Genomic DNA, 23,556 nt, shown 5'->3' on the forward strand with positions numbered 1-23,556 from the left:
CACAAAATAAACCGTTGCGCTTTTCTAAGCGTTTAAAATTGATGACTATATTGTATGGCGGAATACCATAACAAGTGCTTTTGAGCAGTTCGACTTGGCGCAATAATATCTTCACTAGTGAAAAGTCCTCTTACCGGCTCCCGCTTCCTCTCCCCCTCCCTCTGACATTTCCGTCAATACAACCAACGTGACATGCGCCGGTAGTAGTAGTTCGAGCGGAGTTGACGAAGTAACAGGTTGTTGGAAGCTAGTTAGCATTCTAAACAGCACAGGCTCTCAATTTCGGTCGGCATCTGTTCGCAACAGTCACACTTGCACCACCAATTGCTGTTTGCCCGTGGTCTTTCGCCAGCTCCGGTCTGTTCTGGATCATATCTTTCTTTCCTCTCACGGTCCATAAGAGCTAATTCCTCCTCCGTGTACTCGGGTTCAAACAGATATGGCTCTGGGTCTTCTACAAAGAAGTCATAATCATCTACAAAGTCCGCCATTGCAAATGATCTGCAGTTTGCTAATAGCACAGGTAGTAAAAGCCACGTTGGTTGTATTGACGGAAATGTCAGAGGGAGGGGGAGAGGAAGCGGGAGCCGGTAAGAGGACTTTTCACTAGTGAAGATATTATTGCGCCAAGTCGAACTGCTCAAAAGCACTTGTTATGGTATTCCGCCATACAATATAGTCATCAATTTTAAACGCTTAGAAAAGCGCAACGGTTTATTTTGTGTCACCAGCCCAGGTCAAGTTACACTACTCGAGTAACTGTGTTTACATAGGGAAAACGTGGAAGTGTTTGGTCGCTTCTCTGCTTGGCCCATATTTAATGCATGGGCTAAGCTAAGTGCTAACATAGTTTTGCGGCAATACAGAGCGATATAGTGCACGCACTGAGATGAGAGTGGTATGTATCAACTCGTCTTAGTTAAGGGAATAACATAGTTTAATAAGAAAAACTGGTGGAGTATCCCTTTAAACGAGGACGAATAGAGGAAAAGGGAGAACTCAGGGTATTTGTGCACAATACAAACAAAGGGAACTAATGAGATGATTAAACAGACAACAGGTGAACATAATGACACTAATCAGACAAACTAGGTCAAACGATGGGGCAAACATGACAGAACCAAAAACACAATGAAACAGAAACTAAGTAAAAGGTCTCCTCTAGGGGCTGTTTACACGACACCGTTTTCAACTAAAAAACGTAAAACTTTTTATGCGTTTTGGGCGTTCGTTTACACGACAACAACGGTTTGGGTGCCTGAAAACGCAACGTTTTGAAAACGGGTTTCAAAGTGCAAGTTTTTGAAAACGGTCTCTGTGTAAACAACAAAAACACGAATCTCTGAAGACGATGACGTCATGTACATGCGTTTTACCCGTTCAGCCTATAGTGTTTCATCGCCATGTAATGTCCTGGCAGCAGAATATAGGCTTTTAGTCGTTTTTGCGGATCCGTGTGAATGGGGATCGTTTTGACGATGGTATCGTCTGTAAGAGGAAAACTCAAAGGAAAAACTTCTCCGTTATAAGCATATCATTGTCGTGTAAACGTACCCTAAATGCTCGAGCTCTAATGTCGGTTGATTGGATGTCAATGTTTTTATCGATCGATCATCAACTGGAAAAAATAATTCTGAAAGTAATTTCAACAATGTCGTTTTTCTGTGTCATTATCATTATAGCTGTGGAATTAGAACGATTATTAAAACGTTATAGTTTTTGTAATAGTTAATATCCTTGGAGTGAACGGGCCTTTAGTCCCTGCTGATTCAACTCAACTTAACTTTATTTGTAAAGTTTCAAGACCATAAAAAGGACCAAAGTGCTGTACATAAAATATCATAAAACTGTAGCAATAATTAAAGACATAAAATAACATCATACACCACAACAACAATCAAATCGTCCGTCATGAGATTGGTAGGGGTTTAACAAATCTTTTATATGTCTTGGAGCCTGATCATTCAGTGCTTTAAAACAAACAATAACACCTTATATTGGATTCTATATTTTACAGGGAGCAAATGAAGAGATACCATTACAGGTGTTATATACTGTATGTTCCCTTTTCCTGGTATTAGTTAAAAGTTTAGTTGCAGCATTTTGCCCATACTGAAGGCATGCAACCAAGGATTTACTTATGCCTAAATATAAGGCATTACAATAGTCCAAGTGTGTAGAAAAAAAAGCATGCAAAATAGTCTCTAAATCTTTGCTTGAAAGAAAATGATGTGATTTGGCCCAAACATCTGTTTCTCCAGTGACAATTCTTGAGCCAACGCAGCGAAGATTTCCAATGGGGAAATACATCAAACTGGTAATCAAATTAATTAAATTAATTGGCTGAGGTTACACTGACTGTTTCCAGCACATTGCGTCCTTAATTAATTGAGGAAGCCATCACTTCAACATTTTAAAATGTACAAGGGAGATTGTGGGCTTATCTTAGTCATTTTGTGAAGAGCAAAGAACAGGAAAAAGGAGGGATCACCATTCTAACAATCAAGGAAAGAGAGGTGAAGAAAAATGTGAACTAAGTGATTGAATGAATGAATCAGCCGAGAACAAACTAGATGAGATCAGACTTGATTTCTGAATACAGGTCAATTTGTTCCTGTTTCTTTGCATTTTGAGTGAATGAGGCAACTTGCCTCTGTGACTCTTTTGCAATCAGCTCGCAAATTCCCTCACAAATAACATCGGCCTTGATGAAAGTGCGAGACGTGATGAAAGCTTGCTCGGTTTAGATGCTGAAAGTCATGCACTCCAAAATAAGACGCCACATTCATAGTCATACAACTATTTCTTCTTCTGCGTTAAAGACCATTTCAAATGACTGTCTACTCACTCACTATCTAAATCAGCTTGTTGTTGGCCAAATACTGTGTCTTAGGTTTTTCTCAACGCCGGCCATGACCCTCGGGACTCTTTGGGCGAACCTGAATCATGAGACCCTTGGCAGCTAGCCTGACCACAGGAAGTAAAAAGCACAACAGCCTTCAGCTACTCTAGGAATGTGGGCCAACCTCAAGAGACAAAGGGAATATTGTATTCCTGAAAGGCCTAATAGAGAGGGAAATGAAACTATGCCAGAAATCTCGCTCTCTTTCCCAAGCTCTAATTCGTTCTTGCTCTCTGGCCATTCCTCTGCACCCTGCACAATATGTCTAGGTCAAGAGTGGGTATGGCAGGGAACCTCAGCCAGGAGGGAAACAGCTGCTCCGGTGTTTGCAAGGCACCATTAGACTGATACGAGGACAGGAAATGGAATTTACACCGGCCAGATGCAACTGTGCTTTAATAAGGCTGAGCCAGGCATCTTAATACTCTGCCTATGACCTTCATGGTGAATACATTTTCAGGGCTGTGGTATCAGTGATACTGTCGTCAGCACCGGTTTACACTCCTGTGAGCCTTAGGCATCGGCTCACTATCGGGCCAGCGGCGTGACCGTGTGTTCTCCGTATCTCCAGGACTTCTAGGGTCTAATTCCAGAGGAAATGAAGGAGAAATGTGCATCAAGAAAGAGAAACAATGGTAACGTTTAGACAAAACATGTCCCACAAATTCGCCCTCCAATCTTTTTGAAAATAAGGCTTGATATTCAATTACTGGAATATTCTTAACACAAATGTGTGATTTCTTTTGGTTTTCTCTTTATTTTATCAAAACTATGACATTATCACTGACTACCTGACGTCAGACCATAACTTATGTATATATTATATATATAATTTACATGTATTCCATTGTTCTTTTTATCTTAAAGAAACATTACTATGTCCCGACACAAGGAAAAATACATTAATTTATGAATGACATTTTGTCAACACCATGAGATATTTGTAAAACAATAATAATAAGGAAATATTTAAGTCAATCTTTATCTCGAAAATCATTTCACCTTTTCAACATCACACAGGCTGAAACCAAAATAGCTACTTCATACAATAGATGTGTGATATTCAAAATATGGTTATTTTGTCAAAACCATATGCCATTAACACCATGCAATTTTCTATCTAACTGTAGTGACAATTCAATATGGGGCTGAAAATCAGACTCAGAGCTTCTTGTGGTCTCAATTCATTCGTTCACTGAAGTGAATAGATTTATAAATATTTTACATTATTTTTGTATCCGAGACTGTAAAAAAAGCACAAAAAAAACATCTATTCTGTGAGAAAATGGAAGAAGCAGGAGGTTGCACCCAAAAGATAAGTGAATACCTCTGAACAAGTTGAATTCATAATAATTCCTTATGCACATAATCTGTTATTTTGTCAGGCTGTTTTGTTGCTGTACTCAAGAATCTGTGTCAAGTCAATGTGACTTGGGCTTTTGAAAGCGTTTGTATTTACTGAAATCTCACAAAAGACAAATGTAAGGTTTTAAGCACCAGTAACTACAGTACAAAAGCACCGCTGGCGACACTGAACATTCAGCTCAGAGCCGTGGAAAAGTTAAAATGAGGCTTTTTATGCTGCCGTTAAGCTGTAAAGCTCGAACAGAGGGACGAGAGGAAACAACTCCAGACTGTCTGTCACAACTGTCATAAATCAGATTCCCAGCATGCATTCACACACAGACAAAAAGAAGAAAACATTCATACGCTTGCTTCCAATATAAAGTACATTTCCACAGGCACATTGTAACAGTTCTCAACAAAATTTCCACTGTCTCAGTAGATAAAATCTTCAAACCAAAGAACTGCTTGGGTTGCAAATACATCAATCCAGAGACTTTCTGATATTGAATTAGAAGGAGAGACAGATTGTGAGAGGGAGGAAGAAAGACGAACAGAACTTAATAAAAACAACGCTTCAGTATAACGTCTCTAACATTAAGCATGAGCCTAATCACCTTTTTTTTTGTTTTATCAAATTAAATTGGTATCAAATTAATGACTTGTGTTAAAGAAATGATCCGTAAGCCTCTGAACGTGTGGCACGAATGACAGCACAATAATTTGATCGCAGTGTGTCAGAGTCATTCTGCATATCTATGGGAGACGCTTCTTCATCACCAAAACAAGCACCTCGGACTCTCTCTCTTTCTCTCCTGTCAGCCGTGACAGCGCGTGCAGCCACACTAAATATAAATGTATAATTACGGCGGACTCAAATGCTAATTAAAACTTTGCCTAATAATAATTTTCAATAATTACACATCCCAAATGGATTCTGGGAGAGACCAACGTCTAGGCAATTATGGCGGTGTGCTTTCTGCCTCTGAGATAGGCTAAATGAGCCATCCACACACAAGAATAACGAAAACTCATCGCAAACCACAGACAAACCTTGAACGAATGATATGGGAAATTATTTTCCCATAAAAAAAGGAGACAGTGACATGAAAACAGAGGAATTATAAATATAATATCAATAGCTTGTAAGTCATCAACAGTAGCAAAGAAAGCACACAAATTATTGAGAGAGAAATACGGTGTGACACAACACAATCAATCACAAAGCACAGCCAATCAGAAGAGTTCTCTCTGTTTGCGCTCTTTCTCGCGTATGTGGATATCCTGATAGCAATCACTAAGGTAAGTGGTCTAAATGTATCAGACAACACACGTCACCATGCACGAGTTAATGCTGCCTTCATGTGCTATCGAGATGATTACTTGGGATTTCCCACTTGGGATTATGAGAACATTGCATTCAAATTGGGACGTGAGAGGGCATTCATGTCCAATTTTTTAACTAGGAAACTAGTATTTGCAATAATTCCGATAGCACGTGTAGGCAGCATAAGGCCCATTAAGGCTAACTATAAAGATAATGATAAAGATATAAAAATAGTTCTCAATATTAAAGAATAGCTGAGTCCACACCACAGCTATAACAATGTTATAAATTTGTTATATATATAGATCTGATTTTGAAGGAGGCGTTGCTTTAGAGAGCGCTCTGATGGGAGGGTGGGTTATGCTTTCAAATAGCTTGCTATAGAGGGTTTGGAGCTACGTCACGATTTGGTCAGTTACCCGGATGGATGCGCGGCCATATTGGAGATACTCGGATGTAAACAACAGCATGGATTGCACTGTTTATGTACTACTGAACACATTGTTACACTAATTTATGTCTAAACCACGGAAAAAAACACGTGGAAGCTGCAAAATCATATAGAGAAGGACTTAGTAAGGAGGAAAGAGCGTGACATTTTGACAAACTAAAGTTAATATGTGGTAAAGATCTGAACGAGCTAGCTTCTCTAGCCCTTACTGCAATTCTTCCTTCTATTTCTTATCCCGACATAGGCTACGTTCAGATTGTCAGTCCAAAAAAAGCACATGAAATCTGTTTCAAGCTACATCCATATGTGGTTTGAAATCCTATTCAAATCACATATCAGGAAATCCGCTTCAGTCTGAACGCTCTGATCGGATCTCACGCCACGTAAAATGTAAACGTCATACGTTGTTATAGGGAACATGCTGAAAGTCGCTGCCGAAACAAGGCTGTGTTGTTGAAAAGTGCCGGACGAGCAGAAAATTATTATTTTTGAAACATATTTTGAAACCTGCGCAGATAAGAGCGCGGGAAAAAAGCTGTGCATACCAGCCTCCTACAGTTCTGCAGCAGGCTCAAGACGCAGTAGTCCAGCGCGGCGGCTACACATTTCCATGTTGTAAAATTTAAATAAGACAACATCTCTATTGCAAATGCAAACCCCTCCACCAACGCAACGTCATTGTCATATTGCCAAAGAGCTGCATGGATACACAAAGCGGATCTGGGGTGCGTTTCCCGAAAGCATCGTTAGCCAACTATGGTCGCAAGTTCCGTCGTTACCAATAGAGTTCAATGGAAATTGCGATCATAGTTGGATAACGATGCTTTCGGGAAACGCACTCCTGAACAGTTCGATACAGTGTGGACATCATTTTAGATCAGATTCCAATCGGATACAAAGATAATCAGATTTGGACAGACAGTTTGAATGTAGCCATAGTTAACTACTTTACGTCAACATTTTAGCCATAGTCAACGCTTCATTTATACATGTGGCTGATGCTGTGCCTGTCTCAACCACAAACGCCTTCTTTCATCAGTTTTTTGCACTCTTCTCTTTAACTTTTGGCAGTCTATAGAACTCGAAATGTTTTTTCCCGGTGCGACCGATTAGTACAGACCAAAACACGACCATTTTTCAGCAGCAATAATCAGCCAAATTTGCGAGTCGGTTCAGTTCAGTGGCATTGTTTACATTCAGTGCCTCCAAAATGGCCGACTTCCGGATTGATGACGTGTAGTGAAAACCCTCTATAGCAAGCCTACCCGACCCTTAATCTAGCCTACATAGGCAGAGTTTCACTTTTGTGCTTGGGAGGCACCTACCGGCAGACAGGGGGAGGGTGGGATTATTATTTAATAAATAAATAAATAAATAAATATAACGATAATAAAGGAATTCAAGTATTAAAAATGACTTATTGTAATAAATAAGAATGGTTAAAGAAATTCTTGGGCAAATTCTTGTAGTTATGAAGTAATAACGTTATTTGTATGTCTAATATGTCGGGTTATGATTAGGCAACATGAATCATGATCGCATATTTTCAAATCAAAATGGCTAGTATAAAAAGTAGTTTGTATCACTAGAAAGTCTATTACTTTCTTGTGAAAGTCGGTCGCTGAACATTTCTATCGTAACACAGTAGTCTAATTCTTGCATCTACTTACATCTTTCCACAAACTCTCGTTGCGTTGTAACAGTGACAGTAAGACCCGCCTTCTTTGATTTGATTGGCCATTTTCGATCATTTTGACATTGACGAACGCAGTTAGACAGCTAAGGTAGAGCAGCCTAAAAATGTAATCAGCCTAAATTCTTAACTTTTAAAACTTTTTACAAACAGCTTTACTCATTCTGCCATAGAATGATAAGACAAATAGAATGAGTAAATATGAATTCTATTATATATTGTTTTTTAATAAGATTCATAGATCTGGTGTTAGAAACTCCACCTAAGCAAATCTAACATTTAAAAAAATGAATTATTTTTCCGGGAAAATTGTATAAAGAAATGATCAGGGTCCAAGGTCGTTACTGTATGTACATTGTCATTTTTGTGTATAAACATGTATATCTTTGTATACTGTTGTATACTTTATTATTATTGCTGCATTAGGGATTCCAATTTAGCTGCAGAGAGGAGGGACATCTCGTAATGTTGTAAATTTTTTTTTTGATAACTCTTTTTATGTTCTACAAGTCTGAACAACTTGGGGACGAGAAGACAATGACAATGTTTATTTCATTTTATTTCATATTTTTGCCAAAGCATTTTAGACAATGTTTTTAACCAACAACTTAAAGAATACAAATAATTTCAGTTGTACACTCACCTAAAGGATTATTAGGAACACCTGTTCAATTTCTCTTTAATGCAATTATCTAATCAACCAATCACATGGCAGTTGCTTCAATGCATTTAGGGGTGTGGTCCTGGTCAAGACAATCTCCTGAACTCCAAATTGAATGTCAGAATGGGAAAGAAAGGGGATTTAAGCAATTTTGAGTGTGGCATGGTTGTTGGTGCCAGACGGGCCGGTCTGAGTATTTCACAATCTGCTCAGTTACTGGGATTTTCACGCACAACCATTTCTAGGGTTTACAAAGAATGGTGTGAAAAGGGAAAAACATCCAGTATGCGGCAGTCCTGTGGGCGAAAATTCCTTGTTGATGCTAGAGGTCAGAGGAGAATGGGCCGACTAATTCAAGCTGATAGAAGAGCAACTTTGACTGAAATAACCACTCGTTACAACCGAGGTATGCAGCAAAGCATTTGTGAAGCCACAACACGCACAACCTTGAGGCGGATGGGCTACAACAGCAGAAGACCCCACCGGGTACCACTCATCTCCACTACAAATAGGAAAAAGAGGCTACAATTTGCAAGAGCTCACCAAAATTGGACAGTTGAAGACTGGAAAAATGTTGCCTGGTCTGATGAGTCTCGATTTCTGTTGAGACATTCAGATGGTAGAGTCAGAATTTGGCGTAAACAGAATGAGAACATGGATCCATCATGCCTTGTTACCACTGTGCAGGCTGGTGGTGGTGGTGGTGTAATGGTGTGGGGGATGTTTTCTTGGCACACTTTAGGCCCCTTAGTGCCAACTGGGCATCGTTTAAATGCCACGGCCTACCTGAGCATTGTTTCTGACCATGTCCATCCCTTTATGCCCACCATGTACCCATCCTCTGATGGCTACTTCCAGCAGGATAATGCACCATGTCACAAAGCTCGTATCATTTCAAATTGGTTTCTTGAACATGACAATGAGTTCACTGTACTAAAATGGCCCCCACAGTCCCCAGATCTCAACCCAATAGAGCATCTTTGGGATGTGGTGGAACGGGAGCTTCGTGCCCTGGATGTGCATCCCACAAATCTCCATCAACTGCAAGATGCTATCCTATCAATATGGGCCAACATTTCTAAAGAATGCTTTCAGCACCTTGTTGAATCAATGCCACGTAGAATTAAGGCCATTCTGAAGGCGAAAGGGGGTCAAACACAGTATTAGTATAGTGTTCCTAATAATCCTTTAGGTGAGTGTATATTTGCACTTGGCTCTAAAATCTTAAGGTGAATGTGTCCATAACCAATCGTGAAACTTTTAAAAGTCAAGGTGTCCAATTTTTCTTTAAATACTTTCATCTTTCCATTTTAATGCGATACTAAGTCATGTATGTTGATTTTCTCGACAATTGAACATACTGTAGTGCTTTCAGTACTGCTTGGTTGTTTCATTGACCTTGAGATGACAATTTATTGCTCAGCCAATGGCGTGAATTTGGGATGGAAAAGGGGTTGTGGTTGTGAAACCTGCTTAAAAACATTTATGTTTTGTAATGTCATTTGATGCCGCTAGTGGTCTGAAATGACTCCCTTCAGCAAATGCCGTTACATACACTAATGTCTCTTTCTCTCATTCTCATTCCTCTTCTGCACAGAGCTCTAATTAATCCCGAGCAGATAATGTGGTGTGCGGCCTTTGTAATTATCACACGGAACTCTTCATTCTCCAATAGCCTGAATTTCATCTCAAATTTAAAAATTGGACCATAATCACAGATGCATATCACCTCTTCATCTTAATTGATAATTACTGCTGTGTTAATTTGCAGCCATCTATTATCACAGATGCAGGTAGAGTTTTTATCAGGGGGCTGGGAGATACTGGAGGACTATTCGTCTAGTTCAGTGATTCTCCTCCTCAGATATGCAGCTAGAGGTAAGTTTCAAAGTTTTAAAATGACAACTATGGCGACTAATTGTTTCAAATGCATATTTATTGAAAATGTGTTATATAAACGACAACATTTTGTACATACATAGTATTAATGTATAAAGTGATACTAGGTGCACAGATCATTCTGTTTTGTAAAAAGTTACATAGAAGGTTCACATGATTATCGCATTCAATAATACTTTTATTTATTATGTTGCCTGAACTCTGAATACAGAGAGAGTTTTTTTGTACCAAAATACATGTGAAATCATTAAACATGAAATACTATAAAAAAAAGTAAAGAATCTTAAACCAAACCCCATTTTTGTGGGATAAAAAGGCAGGCAGCCCGTTCATAGGTGTGGATTCAGGTGGGAACGCTGAAAGCCCAGGAAGACGTGCGGTTCTCATCCTTCCTCTGTGTCAGAGGTTCTTTTGACTCTCCTTTCCTTTTCCTGAAAAACAACCTCTTTTTCTTAATCTTCCTCTGTTTATATGACTTCACATTCAGGACAATTATCATGAGTGCTACGATGCACTGTGGTATTTTTCACATAATATTCCAGATTTACTAAAATAGTATGAAATAGTTGTACTTTCTGTTATGCATGATCAAATCTGTGTAAAAAAGTTAATATTCTAAGTTGCAGTTCATAGTGACACATTGTTTTGCATCTCATACAGTGGCTTAATATCCTTCCGTAATAGAAAACTAAATTCAAATTGAGTATATGGAGTGCTCTAAAATAACGCCCTTTCATCCTTAAACGTGCAAGCAGACAAACATTAGAATACATATACCACAGTTTCAAATTGTAAAGATTGTACAATAATGTGCCAATAAAAAATGGTGCTGGAATGTGTTAATAACTGGATCTAGCCGATCATTTAAAGGCCAACATTTAGCCTACAAACACAAAAACATATGGAGGGACCGTCTGAGTGGGACTGAGCTACATTTGAATCAATGCTAATATGTAGCTTTGGCTATTAAGACGGATATTACCCAGCAAAATTGTTAGTAAAAAACACGTAAACACCTGTCCAAAATGGTGGGCACACTGGTGCTTGCTCTAGAAACATCGTACACAAGGTAAAAAACAAAGGGTGAGGTTAAACAGCTGCCGTCATTGTACTCTTCTGTCTCGGGTCTGAGTGTCGTGCCTCTCCGTACGCGTAGCGCTCTGGGCTGCTGTTGCGGTAGCCCCCGCGGTTCATGGTCTCGAAGCGAGGGCCTCGGAGGGGTATGGTGGGAGAAGGGGGCACATCCTGCCGGAGGGGGCCTCTCTGCTGCGGAGGAGGGTGATAGAACCCCGAGTCGTTCTGCCGAGGGTCCACCGGGTGAGGGTAGTTATCCCTGGGAAGGTAGCTGGGGTGGTAGCCTGACTGTTGGTTTGGGTAGTGCGAGGGCTCCCTGTGTCCGGCCCACGGCTGCACTGGATACTCAATAGGTTCGACTGGTGCTCTTCTGCAAGACAGGAAAGTTAAAGGAAATAAAGTTAGGATCTGGAAGGAGATGGTCAGTGTAAGCATGACTTTCCCATGATCAAACATGATTTTAGCTGTTTCAAGCTCTTAAGGAGCCTGGTTCATTGACCACATAACGAACACTGTTTGCATTAAGCAAGTGAGTGATAGTTACCTATTAAGGTACCTATGAAGAGTGCTTCGAATTAGTCACTTGAGTTTCTCTTTTAGTTAGAATGCTACCTTAAAAAGTAGCTACCTATCAGTGGCGAGGCCAGAAATCTTTAAATGAGTGGACCTTAATGCCTACTCTTTACATCATTTTACAATACATGGGGATAAAAATAGATTGACAATTAAGATTAGATAAACGGGATTTATTGTTAGCCAAAATTGTCACGAAAACAACACAATCCAACAAAAAAGAACAACGAAGGAAAATAATCACAGGTAGAGCGTGTGTAAAGCTGAGTCTTCCCCTGGACTAGCGTGGAGTTGCTCACTCAAAACACTACCTACTACTGCTTCTGATCACTTTTAGAGGGAAAGCTGTTCATAACTGCTGGTCTAGGATATTTCCCCCCCCTAATAATAGCATATTGGTGATTTGGCAAATGATCCAGTGCGTATCTGTGTTTGCGCTCTGGAAAGCATCAAAGGTTTCTATTTACAACAAGCTTTTCTGTGTTGAGCAATGTAGCCAGTCACTAGGAGCTTAAAGAGTTGGATCTGCAGGTTGTACGCTAAAATGCTGCAGGGATAAGGTGCCTGAGGTTGAACAGATAATACAGTAACCCCTAATCCGACCAGTGGCATTTTGTCGAGAGTGAGAAGGGACGGAGGGAGGGAGAGAGTGAGTGAGTCCCGGTATCATGATCCTGTGTTACATATGCTGAGGCAAGCGTGACATACCAAGGACCTGCAACATAAACATTTTAACACGTCTCAAGCAGATACAAAGTCTGGTACAGGGACTGACATGCGGTCAGGGTCCCTGGAGACGGTAGACAGTCGGCCATCTCTGGTTTCCTCACACTGGCTGATTAGGGTATATTCTCCGCTGTAAGGCGAGACACTGCGCCATAATTCAGCAAGGGGTCACCTTTTATAGCACAATTCGCATTTTTCCGGCTCTTGCTGCTGTGCTCTGAACACAGAGTTCCAGAGGCTTTAGCTGGCAGTTACATTACACCTCGGCTGAAAGACGGCCAGATTGAGGCCGATGAGAACGAGAGCGAAGACAAAACCAGGCAGAGGGCAGTACGCTCGCCCGCTTGCGCTGGACTGCCGAATCAGCTGTCTTCCTTCCACACTTTCTTTGATGATTATAAAGTTTAAAAGAGTTATTTGTAACATTAAAAGTCTTTCCTGTCACTTTTAATCCACTTATAATCTATGTGACCCCGAACTTTTGAATGGTGGTGTATATATATTTTAGCTTTATATATGGTAACCTATAGGTATATGTAACGATCAGTACGATCGTCTGCTTTTGCTGTAGTGCCGAATCAGCTGTCTTCCTTCCCCCCCCTTCCCATTCTCGTCATACCTCAGGCTAGTATCAATGACAGCCTCGGCATGCCAGATGTCTTAAGGAGCCTGGATCGTTGTGTTCGACTTTCCAGACCATCCCCATTAACTTATTTACGTGTACGACGAGTCTGTGAACAAGCTTTCCGTCTGACGGCTCTCTGCAGTATCAATTAGCTACTTTTAGTGCAAGACGGCCTGCGTATGTGTTTCACACGTATTGCGTTACTCCCACTGAATGTGGATAACAACAGTCTGAATGCCCTTGACGGAAAGCGCACTCTTTCGCTGTGGTCTGGCTTCTCACAAGGGAGGGTTTCCTGAAGACCTGGAGGGCAAGAAAACAGGCATTCCAAAAATCATCAGCATCCTCTTAATCTCTCCAAAGCTGTGACCACCCATCCAGCGGGACAACTGGGCGTCTGGATGCACGCACTCCCTCCTGACCCTCTCAGTCAAACATTCGCTTATCATTGGCTGTGACGTCACAGCCTCAACAGTCTCAGATAAGCAATGTGTGTATGTGTGTGTTTGCAAATTGGAGGCCAGTGAAGGCCAAAATCATCATCACTGCTGGAGATTATCAGCTTTACCGCATGCGGTGGCTGCCTCCACCTGGTTCTGCCAGCTCACCTCAAGTCCAGATCATTAACAATTAATCTTTCATGTTCTCAAACCTATAGTCCTCCAACAAGCTAATACAAAACACATAGCCTACAGTTTAGATGAGGCTATAGGGACGGAAGGACACAAGAGGCCTAGTGGGGTGAAACATGTTCCACTGTGAATACGAGCAACAGCTGGGGAAACCAGTGGCACTGTCCATTTCCCTTTCCATGAGCAGGGTACAAAATAAGGCCTGGAACTCTTTCTTTTTTTTCCCTTTTTTTTTTAAATGGTCAGTGTATGGAGGTCCTTGAACTTAAGAAAATATTGAATGTTAACCTCAAAAGAGCTGCTTTATGTTCTATAGGTTTTCCCATATTTGAAACCCTGTTGTAATCCAATTTTCCCCAACTTTTGAGACAATATTTTAAAGCAATTTTCTTCCTAAAAATTAACATTAAATAAACATCTATATTAAAATAAAAATATATAAAATAAAATAAACAAGGTTTGTGTTCAAAATGTGGGACATTTCTGGTAAAATTCCAATTAGTTAATATTCTATAGAATATGGCCCCTATATCATACACCCGTCGTTTTTGGCTAGTTTCACCCGGACGCAGTTATCGTTTTCACGTCCTACGCCATGTTTAAATAGCAAATGCATTTGTGGCGAATTTCCGGCTTTTTGTGTTTTCACCGTTATACGGTAGTAGGGGGTGCTATTAAGGCATCTTCTGAAAGAGTACTGAATTTCCTGATCAAAACACAGGCGAAGAAGAAGCAGAAACAAGCTATATCATATGTAAGCATATGTAAAATAACACGATCATCAACATTAAACAGCCTATAAATCAAAACTGCCTAATGAATGAAATGTCGACCCAGGATGGGCTATAGGACTGTGCAGCTTTTGGGGGCGTTGATGGACTTGATCTACTCCATCTATGTTTTGATCATCGTTCTGAATCCCATCCAGATGTAGTAAAAAAAAAAAAAAAAAAAAAAGATTTTCTCAGCTTTTTGCTCAAAATGTTGCTTTTTTTTATGAAACTTACCCACATTCAAGTGTTAATAAAGGAATGCATGTTTGTTTGTTTAAAAGCAGAGGGTCTGTTCTTTCTTTTGATATAATGCTTATTCAGATATTCATACAACAAAATATTCTTGGGGCTATGAAACTTCCGTGAAAATTATTTAAAAAATGCTGCCGGTGGCTGACAACTTAAAAAAAAAAAACGCTGGCGGGGAAAGAGTTAAAATATTTTGTAGAAATAAACATTAAATCTACTATAAAATAAAAAGTTTCTGGTGACATTTCTGGTAAAATTAGTTAATATTCTATAGAATTGATTTAATATTCTATATAATCTATCAAGAAGGTCAAGACCTATAGTGGAACAAGTCAAGTCAAGTCAAGTCACCTTTATTTATATAGCGCTTTTTACAATACAGATTGTATCAAAGCAGCTTCACAGTGATAACATGAAAATAATATAACAAAGTTTGTTTCTAAAAGAAAATTGCGTCAATGTCCACCTTAAGTAAGGCAGATCAATAATATTATTGAATATTAAATGTCCCCAACAAAGCCAAGGCAACAGTGGCAAGGAACCAAAACTCCATCAGGTGACAGAATGGAGAAAAAAACCTTGGGAGAAACCAGACTCAGTCGGAGGGCCAGTTCTCCTCTGGCCAACGAAGGCCAACGTTGGCCAAAATGTGCCTGTAGGAACAGGCTAAAATCACAATTTTTAAAAGACATTTTATGAGTTTAAAACTAGGACACCAAAGTGTACCATATTCCTTTAACGTGCCTACAGTATTATACTGCCCCCCTTCTTTAATTTTGACCCCTCATGCCTCGCCTTTAAAAGAAGAGAAAGCTGGGAAAACAGGAAGAGGCATCAAGTTATTTGGAAAAAGCATGTAGTCTAAGGATCAGTAAACAAGTTAGGAAGTTTAGAAACATTAAACCCATTATTTTCTAAGTATCTCATGGCAGTAAATTTACTACTCAGTCCTTGAAATCCTGATTTTTTCGTACTAAATGTGTTACAGTGGTATGTGGCCCACTGGGACACATTTCCCTCCTGGTTTAAAGACTCTGTGCAACAGCCTTTGGAGCTTGGTTGGGAATTATAAGACATTCTTAATGTGCAGTTATTTAAATGGTTTTGCGGGCTCAACAGCTGGGAGCAGCTGTTTTGAGCACCATGGACCTTAGTCAGGGTAGACGGCATATTAATTGACTTGAATGAAAATGAAGCTGTGAGGGATAGTACAGGCTGTTCAATAAGACATACTGTCCCACGGCGATGGGTCAGATAAAATAAAATAAAATATACATAACTAACTGAATAATATATATATTTTTTAATGCAGTGAAAAAAATCTGCATCGGGAGGAGTTGTCTCCTTGGGAAGAGTTCTGGACACATATTACAGTAAAGTCTCAAAATGAATAGATAACCACTTTGTATTTTGTCTTGTACTGTATTTTATTTCATGGTCAAAATGTGCCTGTAGGAACATGTAAGCCTCCCTGTTTTTATTGTAATGTTGTACTCCTGTCACCTATCAACCTATCACCAAAAAAAGCTATAAAAAAAAATAATAAAAAAATCCTGCGTCGGCATCAACCCCGATTAAGCTCCACGAAAAAAAAGAAAAAAAAGAAGCGACCACATACAGTACCTCAAACATTTTGAGCTTTACAAAACCATTCAGAATGATTACGGCATGATTCTCTTTTGATAGCCACATGGATATAAACAGTGCAGACTAAATTAGTCCCCTGGGAAACTCCTGCGACGTAAAGAGCTAAAAAACAAAATGATCCTCCTTCACCGAATGAACAATGAAAGGTATATTAAAAATCTGCCGCCAGTTCTCCATCATGCAGTGAGCAGATGCAGGCAAAATTATATTCTGGGGCTGTTTTACCATTACTTTCAAATGGTGATGACAGTCATAAGCCAGCGTGTTATACATGGAGACATCTTCACTGTCTCAGGCTCTTCATATCAGCCAAATTCCAAAGCGAGTAAGAGACTGCTGTCTTCATCTGGGCTTCCTAAACACATTAAGCACTTATGAAACTTGAGGTAACAAAGTTTCCCTCCTAAAATGAGATTTCATTACCAACTGAATGACTCTTTAATGACAGAGAAACCAAAACAAAAGAGCAATATAGGTAAAGTGAGAAATAATGAATGATAAACGCTTCCGTCGTCCATCACCAAAGAGAAAAGAGGGGAAAAAAAAACAGAAGGTGCCAGCTGCTCGCTCCTCAAACCTTCATCCTGGAACATCAACTCCGGTGTCTGATTGGTGAATGTTGTCTAGAGAACGTCTGTTATCTAGTTTTTTGGCGTTTTCATTGAGGACTGTCATGTTCTGCTGCCTGTTAAGCCCCTCGCTTGAGGAGTTTATAGCTGACATTCATTTTTGACACATGTAAACATTCAAAGCAGAGTATCCTAGCTACAGGAGCTGCCGTAAAATAAGAGCCATGTTATGGAGATTACATCAGAGCTCCTATAGCGCACCTGGCTGCAGAAGTAACACCGTGGACCATCTGAAGGTCATGCTGTTTATTCAGCTGCCCTCGGGAATCACGCACCTTACCCTCACACACACAGACACATACACAAACACACGGCCTTACTGACCCCTGGCCGTCATATAACACCGGGTCGGCTCCCACGGAGAAGACAAGTCCTGGAAGGATTATTTGGTTAGAATTCTAGCCTTACATTAGGAGTGGAGAAACCGAACACAACATTCAGCTCTCATAACAAACTTGGTTAACAAGATAGGTGTCTATCCATCAGAAATGTTATTGTACGGCCTAGAATGTAATTATACAAATTAGGAATGATATTAGGCTTAAAAACGGATTATTTTGCCACATCTAATTGAATTTCAACCTTAAATCGACTGCTTTAATATCTGCAGTAACTGAAGATTCGCATCACAGATGGCTTTGACAAAAGGGAAGTGAAAATGAGCAACTCTTTTACTCTTTCTCTTTTACAACACTCAGCCTTGAGAGTGTGAAATGAATAGGCGTCTGTGTGTATGTGGGAGAACTGTATGAAAGGTGTGTGACGGGTGCTACATGTCTTCAAAGATGAGTCAGGCGGTTAAGTGGTCTCATTCTCGTGAAGTTTGAAATAGATCCGTGGATTTTGCAGATCCTGCATCTCAGGCTGAGAATGCCCAAGCATGAATAATACCTCCCTGAAACCGTGCCAAATGCCCAGCTATTCCAAAACCTCGAAGCGAATTCTGAGCGCTGAATGAGTAATGATTGAGCGCATTTGCCGTAGCAAGTGAAACCATCAAAAAATTTCCGCCAGCTTCATTTAATCATTAGCCTAATATTCTCCATCTGCTACCTGCCCAGTGTGGTAATGGACGCCGGGGTTGAACGGTGCTAAATGAGGTTCGCTCTGTTGAAGTCACGCTTTGCGTGCTTGTCCTGCTATTGGACAGGACACGGTCTGGGCAGAAGCTTGCAGTTTGCAGCTTATCGGACACCTATATGTGCTCACCTGCGGGAGACTCCGAACAGCAATCAGCCATCATGTCTTTTTGATGCCGACGACAATTTACAAACCTGACGCGCCTCGCAGGAGGATGAAAATTTCATGAATTTCAGAAGGAGACTAGAGAAGGAAAGAAAAGGCAGGGGGAAAAAGTGAGAAATCGGACGACAGGGTGAGAAGGTCCAGCCTAGCACAGATGGTGGGTGTTGGTTGCCAGGGCAACATTGAACAGGCAGAACAATGAAAATATGGCATTATTTTCAGAGCTCTCATCAAATGTAACCTTCTTCCCTCATCATGAGCTCTTTTCTGGCATTTGCAGCATTGAAACTGACAGCTCGCTGTCTAATATAACAGATACGAGAACGATTTACTGACATTTGTACAAACTGCTTCAACAGAGTCTTTTAAGCTTTCCTAAGGTTTGACAACAGACGCTTTTGCACTCATTTAGACCGCAAACACACTAAGATGTCTTCTAACACAGAACGTTTTTGATGAGGCAGAATTAACAATTAGACCATTGTAACCAGTCTAAAGAGGTCTGGGAAGGCCCACCATCAGAAAAGCCAAAGAGTGTGGGACTAGGGGGAGATTTAGCGGGGTGTTTCTTAGTTTAAAAAAAAAAGGAATTGGTTAGTCTTAAAGTGAAAAATAGGCTGAGGAAGAATGAGTGATTGCGATTGATTTGTCCTCTAGTGAACAGCTCCAAAAATGTACCTCTTGACCAGAGTTCATCGAGATGGTCCACCATCTGTGCATTCATCACCCAATTATCTCTAAAACGGTCCAATGAAAGCCCTAACACAATGAAACACAACTTTGACTTGCCCAGTTAATCCAATAATCTGGAAGCAGGTGGTGAATGGACCTTCTGATTGGCTGATCTCGAGCTGAGCACACTGGGTAATTAGTGGGTGTATCAATGAACTAATGGTTATAATTAGACACACACGGAGGAGCTGCACACTCTGGTGACCAGGCCAACCTTCAGCTGACTGCAAAAACCAGTGACATCAGCGTGGGCCGGACACAGATTTAAAACTCTTCCAGTTCGGGATGGTGTAATAATGAAAGCGAGGGTCTGCCACTGGCGTTTTTGGCCCAGGTTTGGCCCCTGTTTTTGCGTCAGCACAAAAAACACATAATACCCTAATGGATCTAGAGACTAACAGAGGTGAGGAGCGTTATTTAAAAAGGAAATGGCTTTGAAAGTAGACCCCGGGGTGGTTGATACTAAAATCTGTTGCGATAAGCCATTTTGGAGTAGTGAAATCTTAGTTCACCCATGTAATGACGCTGCAGGGAAAATGATAAATACTTTATAAGTGTTTTAGCATTTTATTTCAATTCAATGAGTGCTATTAAAGTGCCACGCCAACACTTTTAAAAGTTCATCACTTGCAAGTTTTACATTTCTTAATGAGTCTCATTTGTTATCAGGTATCCGTATATAGTCTTCTGCAATCATGTGATGACAGATCCACACTTACATGTGCCAAACTCATAAACCGTGACCCTCACACTAACACAAGCGCTGTTTACACAGACCAGAGAGGGCAAACAGGCTGTGGACTTTACGAGCCAACATTCACGCCTGTGCGCTTGCCTGTTTGTTTGCGCTGGCCGTCGTGGTCGGTCGGACTCCGCAAACATGGAAAGACGTGATAGAGACCGATAGAAAAAACGGAGGAGAAAAAGACAGACATAAAGAGGCAGCCGTAACTTTAGACGGCTCCTGAAATGTGCTCTGTGATCAGGTTACAGAGCTGCGACCGCATGGCCGTCTCCCCGGAGAGGATCAGGTGAATTCCCAGGATAGGAGGGCCTCAGAAGGCAGACACTCCAGATTTAATTATACGCATTAAAGAGGATTATTCAGCTCTGCATGAGAGAGACAGATGACTACCTGCTCTCCCCCTCTCTTTCTTCGCGCCTTCTACTTTTCTAGCTTTCCATCTCTCTCCGATTTGTCACGAAGGATGCGGGATTAATGACTTGATGTTCTTACCTGGGCAGGGAAGCGTACTGTCGCTCGGCATCCTCATATCGTGGTGTCAGTCTGGGGTCAGGGTTTCTCACTGGCATCTGGTAAAGGCCAAGAAGAGAGCAGAGTGAAAAAGAGACGAGGATGTTTACATGACACATCATATTATATTAGACTGCAATACAGCTACTGCGGTATACACATGGGGGTGTGGCGGTGTCAACAGGGCAGTATACAGTATACACAAAGCATGTTGTACACAATGTTTCAATGTGAGCAATTTTGGCTACTACTGAGAATCAAATCAATATCAAACACAAACGTAGCTGTAAATAATGCTCAAGATATCACAACACTGGAATGCATTTTATAGTTGACCATGATTTAAACATGTTACATTGAACATTGCACTACTCTTGATCTTCATACATTTTAACTTAACTTAAATACATATATTTACATGAGGAAATTATACTGGTTCGGTAAGATTTTTGTTCCACACCAAGGTTGCATTTATTTAATAAACAATACAGTAAAAACAGCAATTTTGTGAAATATAATTACAATTTAAAATGAATGTTTTTGATTTATGTTTTTTTTGTTATGTTCATCATTTATATAATGTATTTTATTATATTATATTTTATATTTATCCCTGTGATTTTCAGCATCATTACTCCAGTCTTCAGTGTCACATGATCCTTCAGAAATCCTTTTTATGCTGATTTGCTTCTCAAGAAACATTTATTAATATTATTATTAATAGTTAACACAGTTGCTGATTAATGTTTTTGTGTAAACTGTGATGCATTTTTGGGTAACACTTTACTTGAAGGGGTGTGCATAAGACTAACATGACACCTTCATAATCATGACATGACACATGTTATGAATATGAAGGAAGTTTTATGCATGTTTATGACAACAGTCATTAAGTGTCATTTGCTCAATTATGACATTTTTAATGCAAATATGACATTGTTTGAGATGTCTTTGTTATGACACCTTGACATAAACAAATACATCATAACCTGTCAAGTGTCTTTGTCATGACAACTTGACATTACTAAGACAACACAACCTGTCATAAACATGACATAGCAGATTAATTATCAAACTTAAGAAACCACGTAGCTTTATTGGTTAACATTACATTAAACTGTCAGGTGGTTGGTTTTGACATTGGCTGTCATGAAGCCATTATAACTTTTTAATGACAAATTTAATGTGTACCACTGTAGTTGAGGTCACGAAAAATATTCATGACACAGTTATAATAATAATAATAATAATAATAACTTTAATTTGTATAGCGCTTTTAAAAGTTAATTCTCAGAGCGCTTTACATAAGCGGAATTAAGAGAACACATAAAAAAAGGCATGGTCGCAAAATACAAAAAGTATTTCGCACAAAATTACAAACCTAAAAACAAATTAAAAATAAATATCAAGACATAGAGAAAACCATAAGATACATCTCATTAACAACAACCAATATCACCTTTATCCAAATGCTTCCGTAAGATAATATGTTTTAAGGGATGATTTAAACCTTTTCAAAGATGGTGCAAATCTTATTTCGGAAGGCAAGGAGTTCCATAACTTTGGGGCAACTGAAGAGAACGCCCTATCACCCATTGTTTTTAGGTTCGTTACCGGAACAACTAAGAGACCAGCATCGACCGAGCGAAGATTACGTGTCGGAATGTAGGGCATTAAAAGCTCGGCAAAATATTGAGGAGCGAGTCCATTCAATGCCTTGTACGTCAACATAAGAATAATGGCCTCATGACAGCCAATGTCAAAACCAACCACATGACAGTTTAACTTAATTTAATGTCAAGTTGTCATGACAAAGACACTGACAGGTTATGATGTTAGGGTTTATGTCAAGATGTCATAACAAAGACATCTTAAACAATGTCATATTTGCATTCAAAATGTCATTGAGCGAAAGACACTTAATGACAGTTGTCATAAACATGCATAAACCCTACTTCATATTCATGACATATGTCATGTCATGGTTATGAAGGTGTCATGTCAGTCTTATGCACACCCCTTCAAGTAAAGTGTTACCCATTTTTGTTTAGGATTCTTTGACGCATAGAAAATAATTTATTTGAAATGGAAAAGTATCATTTGTAACATTATTTGTCTTTACTGTCACTCAATTTAAACCATCCTTGTTAAATAAAACAATTAATTTAACTTAATTAGTTAAAATATACTACCTAAAGATATTACCTAAAGATACTGTTCAAAATAATTTATTTATTAATCATGCTATCTTAAGGTACTTACAACCAGAAATACAGTATATTATTTACACATACAATCACTAGATTAATGTAAATTAAACAAACTAAATATAATGATTTAATTATTATTTAATACAATATCTTATTTAATTGTTTAAGGTCACTATACCTGAAGAAGCACTAAACCATTAATTAGACAGAAATAAAACATGCCAAATGTTTGATTCTAACTGAACTGATAAACAATACTGTATATATATATGTGGACAATTTTGTGCCCACATTCAAAATATCTCTGGCATTTTTGCCATGATCCGTGGTTAATTTCTCAACTTGGTGCAAAGACACCTACTCCACCTAGGCAGACACCAATATCTGTCATGTCACATTACTGTAGAGTTCGTTGTAAAGCATGAATTATCATGCGAGCGACTCATTCAAAGCCACATTCTAGACCAGCGCTGGCCCTGTCACTCTCTCTGCATTCATCACAGAGTCACCTTCCCCCTGAAATACCTGCTGTGCCCTGTAATCAAGCCATGAAAGGCAGTGTGAGTTGCTCACAAAGGCTGCTTATTGGGGGATTTAGTACTGGGAGTCTTGGGGAGGGGGTAAAAAGCCAGATCCCAGATTAAGTTTCTGAAAACAGGATGAAGTCTAGCAGTCCTCCAACCGTCCTGGACTAAGCCTGACTCAAGCTCAAGGAAGAGCCAGATTAACTGTGCGCATTACATTAGCAAGATGAGCAATCTCTTAAAAGACCGGCTAAACCTCCTCTCATTCAGCATGCAGATTTAGGAGTATCTCCGGTTTCCTTCCTCTAAAGGCCGACGCTTTCAACGGGATTTGCTCGCATCGTTTGCAATCATGCTGCTTAGAGCCTGTATAAAACATTTAGAA

At 39.7% G+C, this 23,556-nt stretch overlaps 1 protein-coding gene across 1 annotated transcript in view; it reads right to left on the reverse strand.

Moving 5' to 3' along the window:
• Window positions 1–10,293: 10,293 nt before the first annotated feature.
• LOC130091867 (partitioning defective 3 homolog B-like) overlaps window positions 10,294–23,556 on the reverse strand; it is a gene marked incomplete at its 5' end in the record, with an annotated part of 130,200 nt that continues 116,937 nt past the window's right edge. The window contains 2 exons of the mRNA XM_056259995.1: window positions 10,294–11,721; window positions 20,420–20,496. Of these exons, the coding sequence (XP_056115970.1) occupies window positions 11,367–11,721; window positions 20,420–20,496 (432 nt within the window). The remainder of the gene's footprint in view (window positions 11,722–20,419; window positions 20,497–23,556) is intronic.

Source organism: Rhinichthys klamathensis, unplaced genomic scaffold (assembly GCF_029890125.1).
Source record: "Rhinichthys klamathensis goyatoka isolate OS25496 unplaced genomic scaffold, OSU_Roscu_1.1 h1tg000007l_1, whole genome shotgun sequence".
In the NCBI taxonomy this organism is placed as follows: domain Eukaryota; kingdom Metazoa; phylum Chordata; class Actinopteri; order Cypriniformes; family Leuciscidae; genus Rhinichthys; species Rhinichthys klamathensis.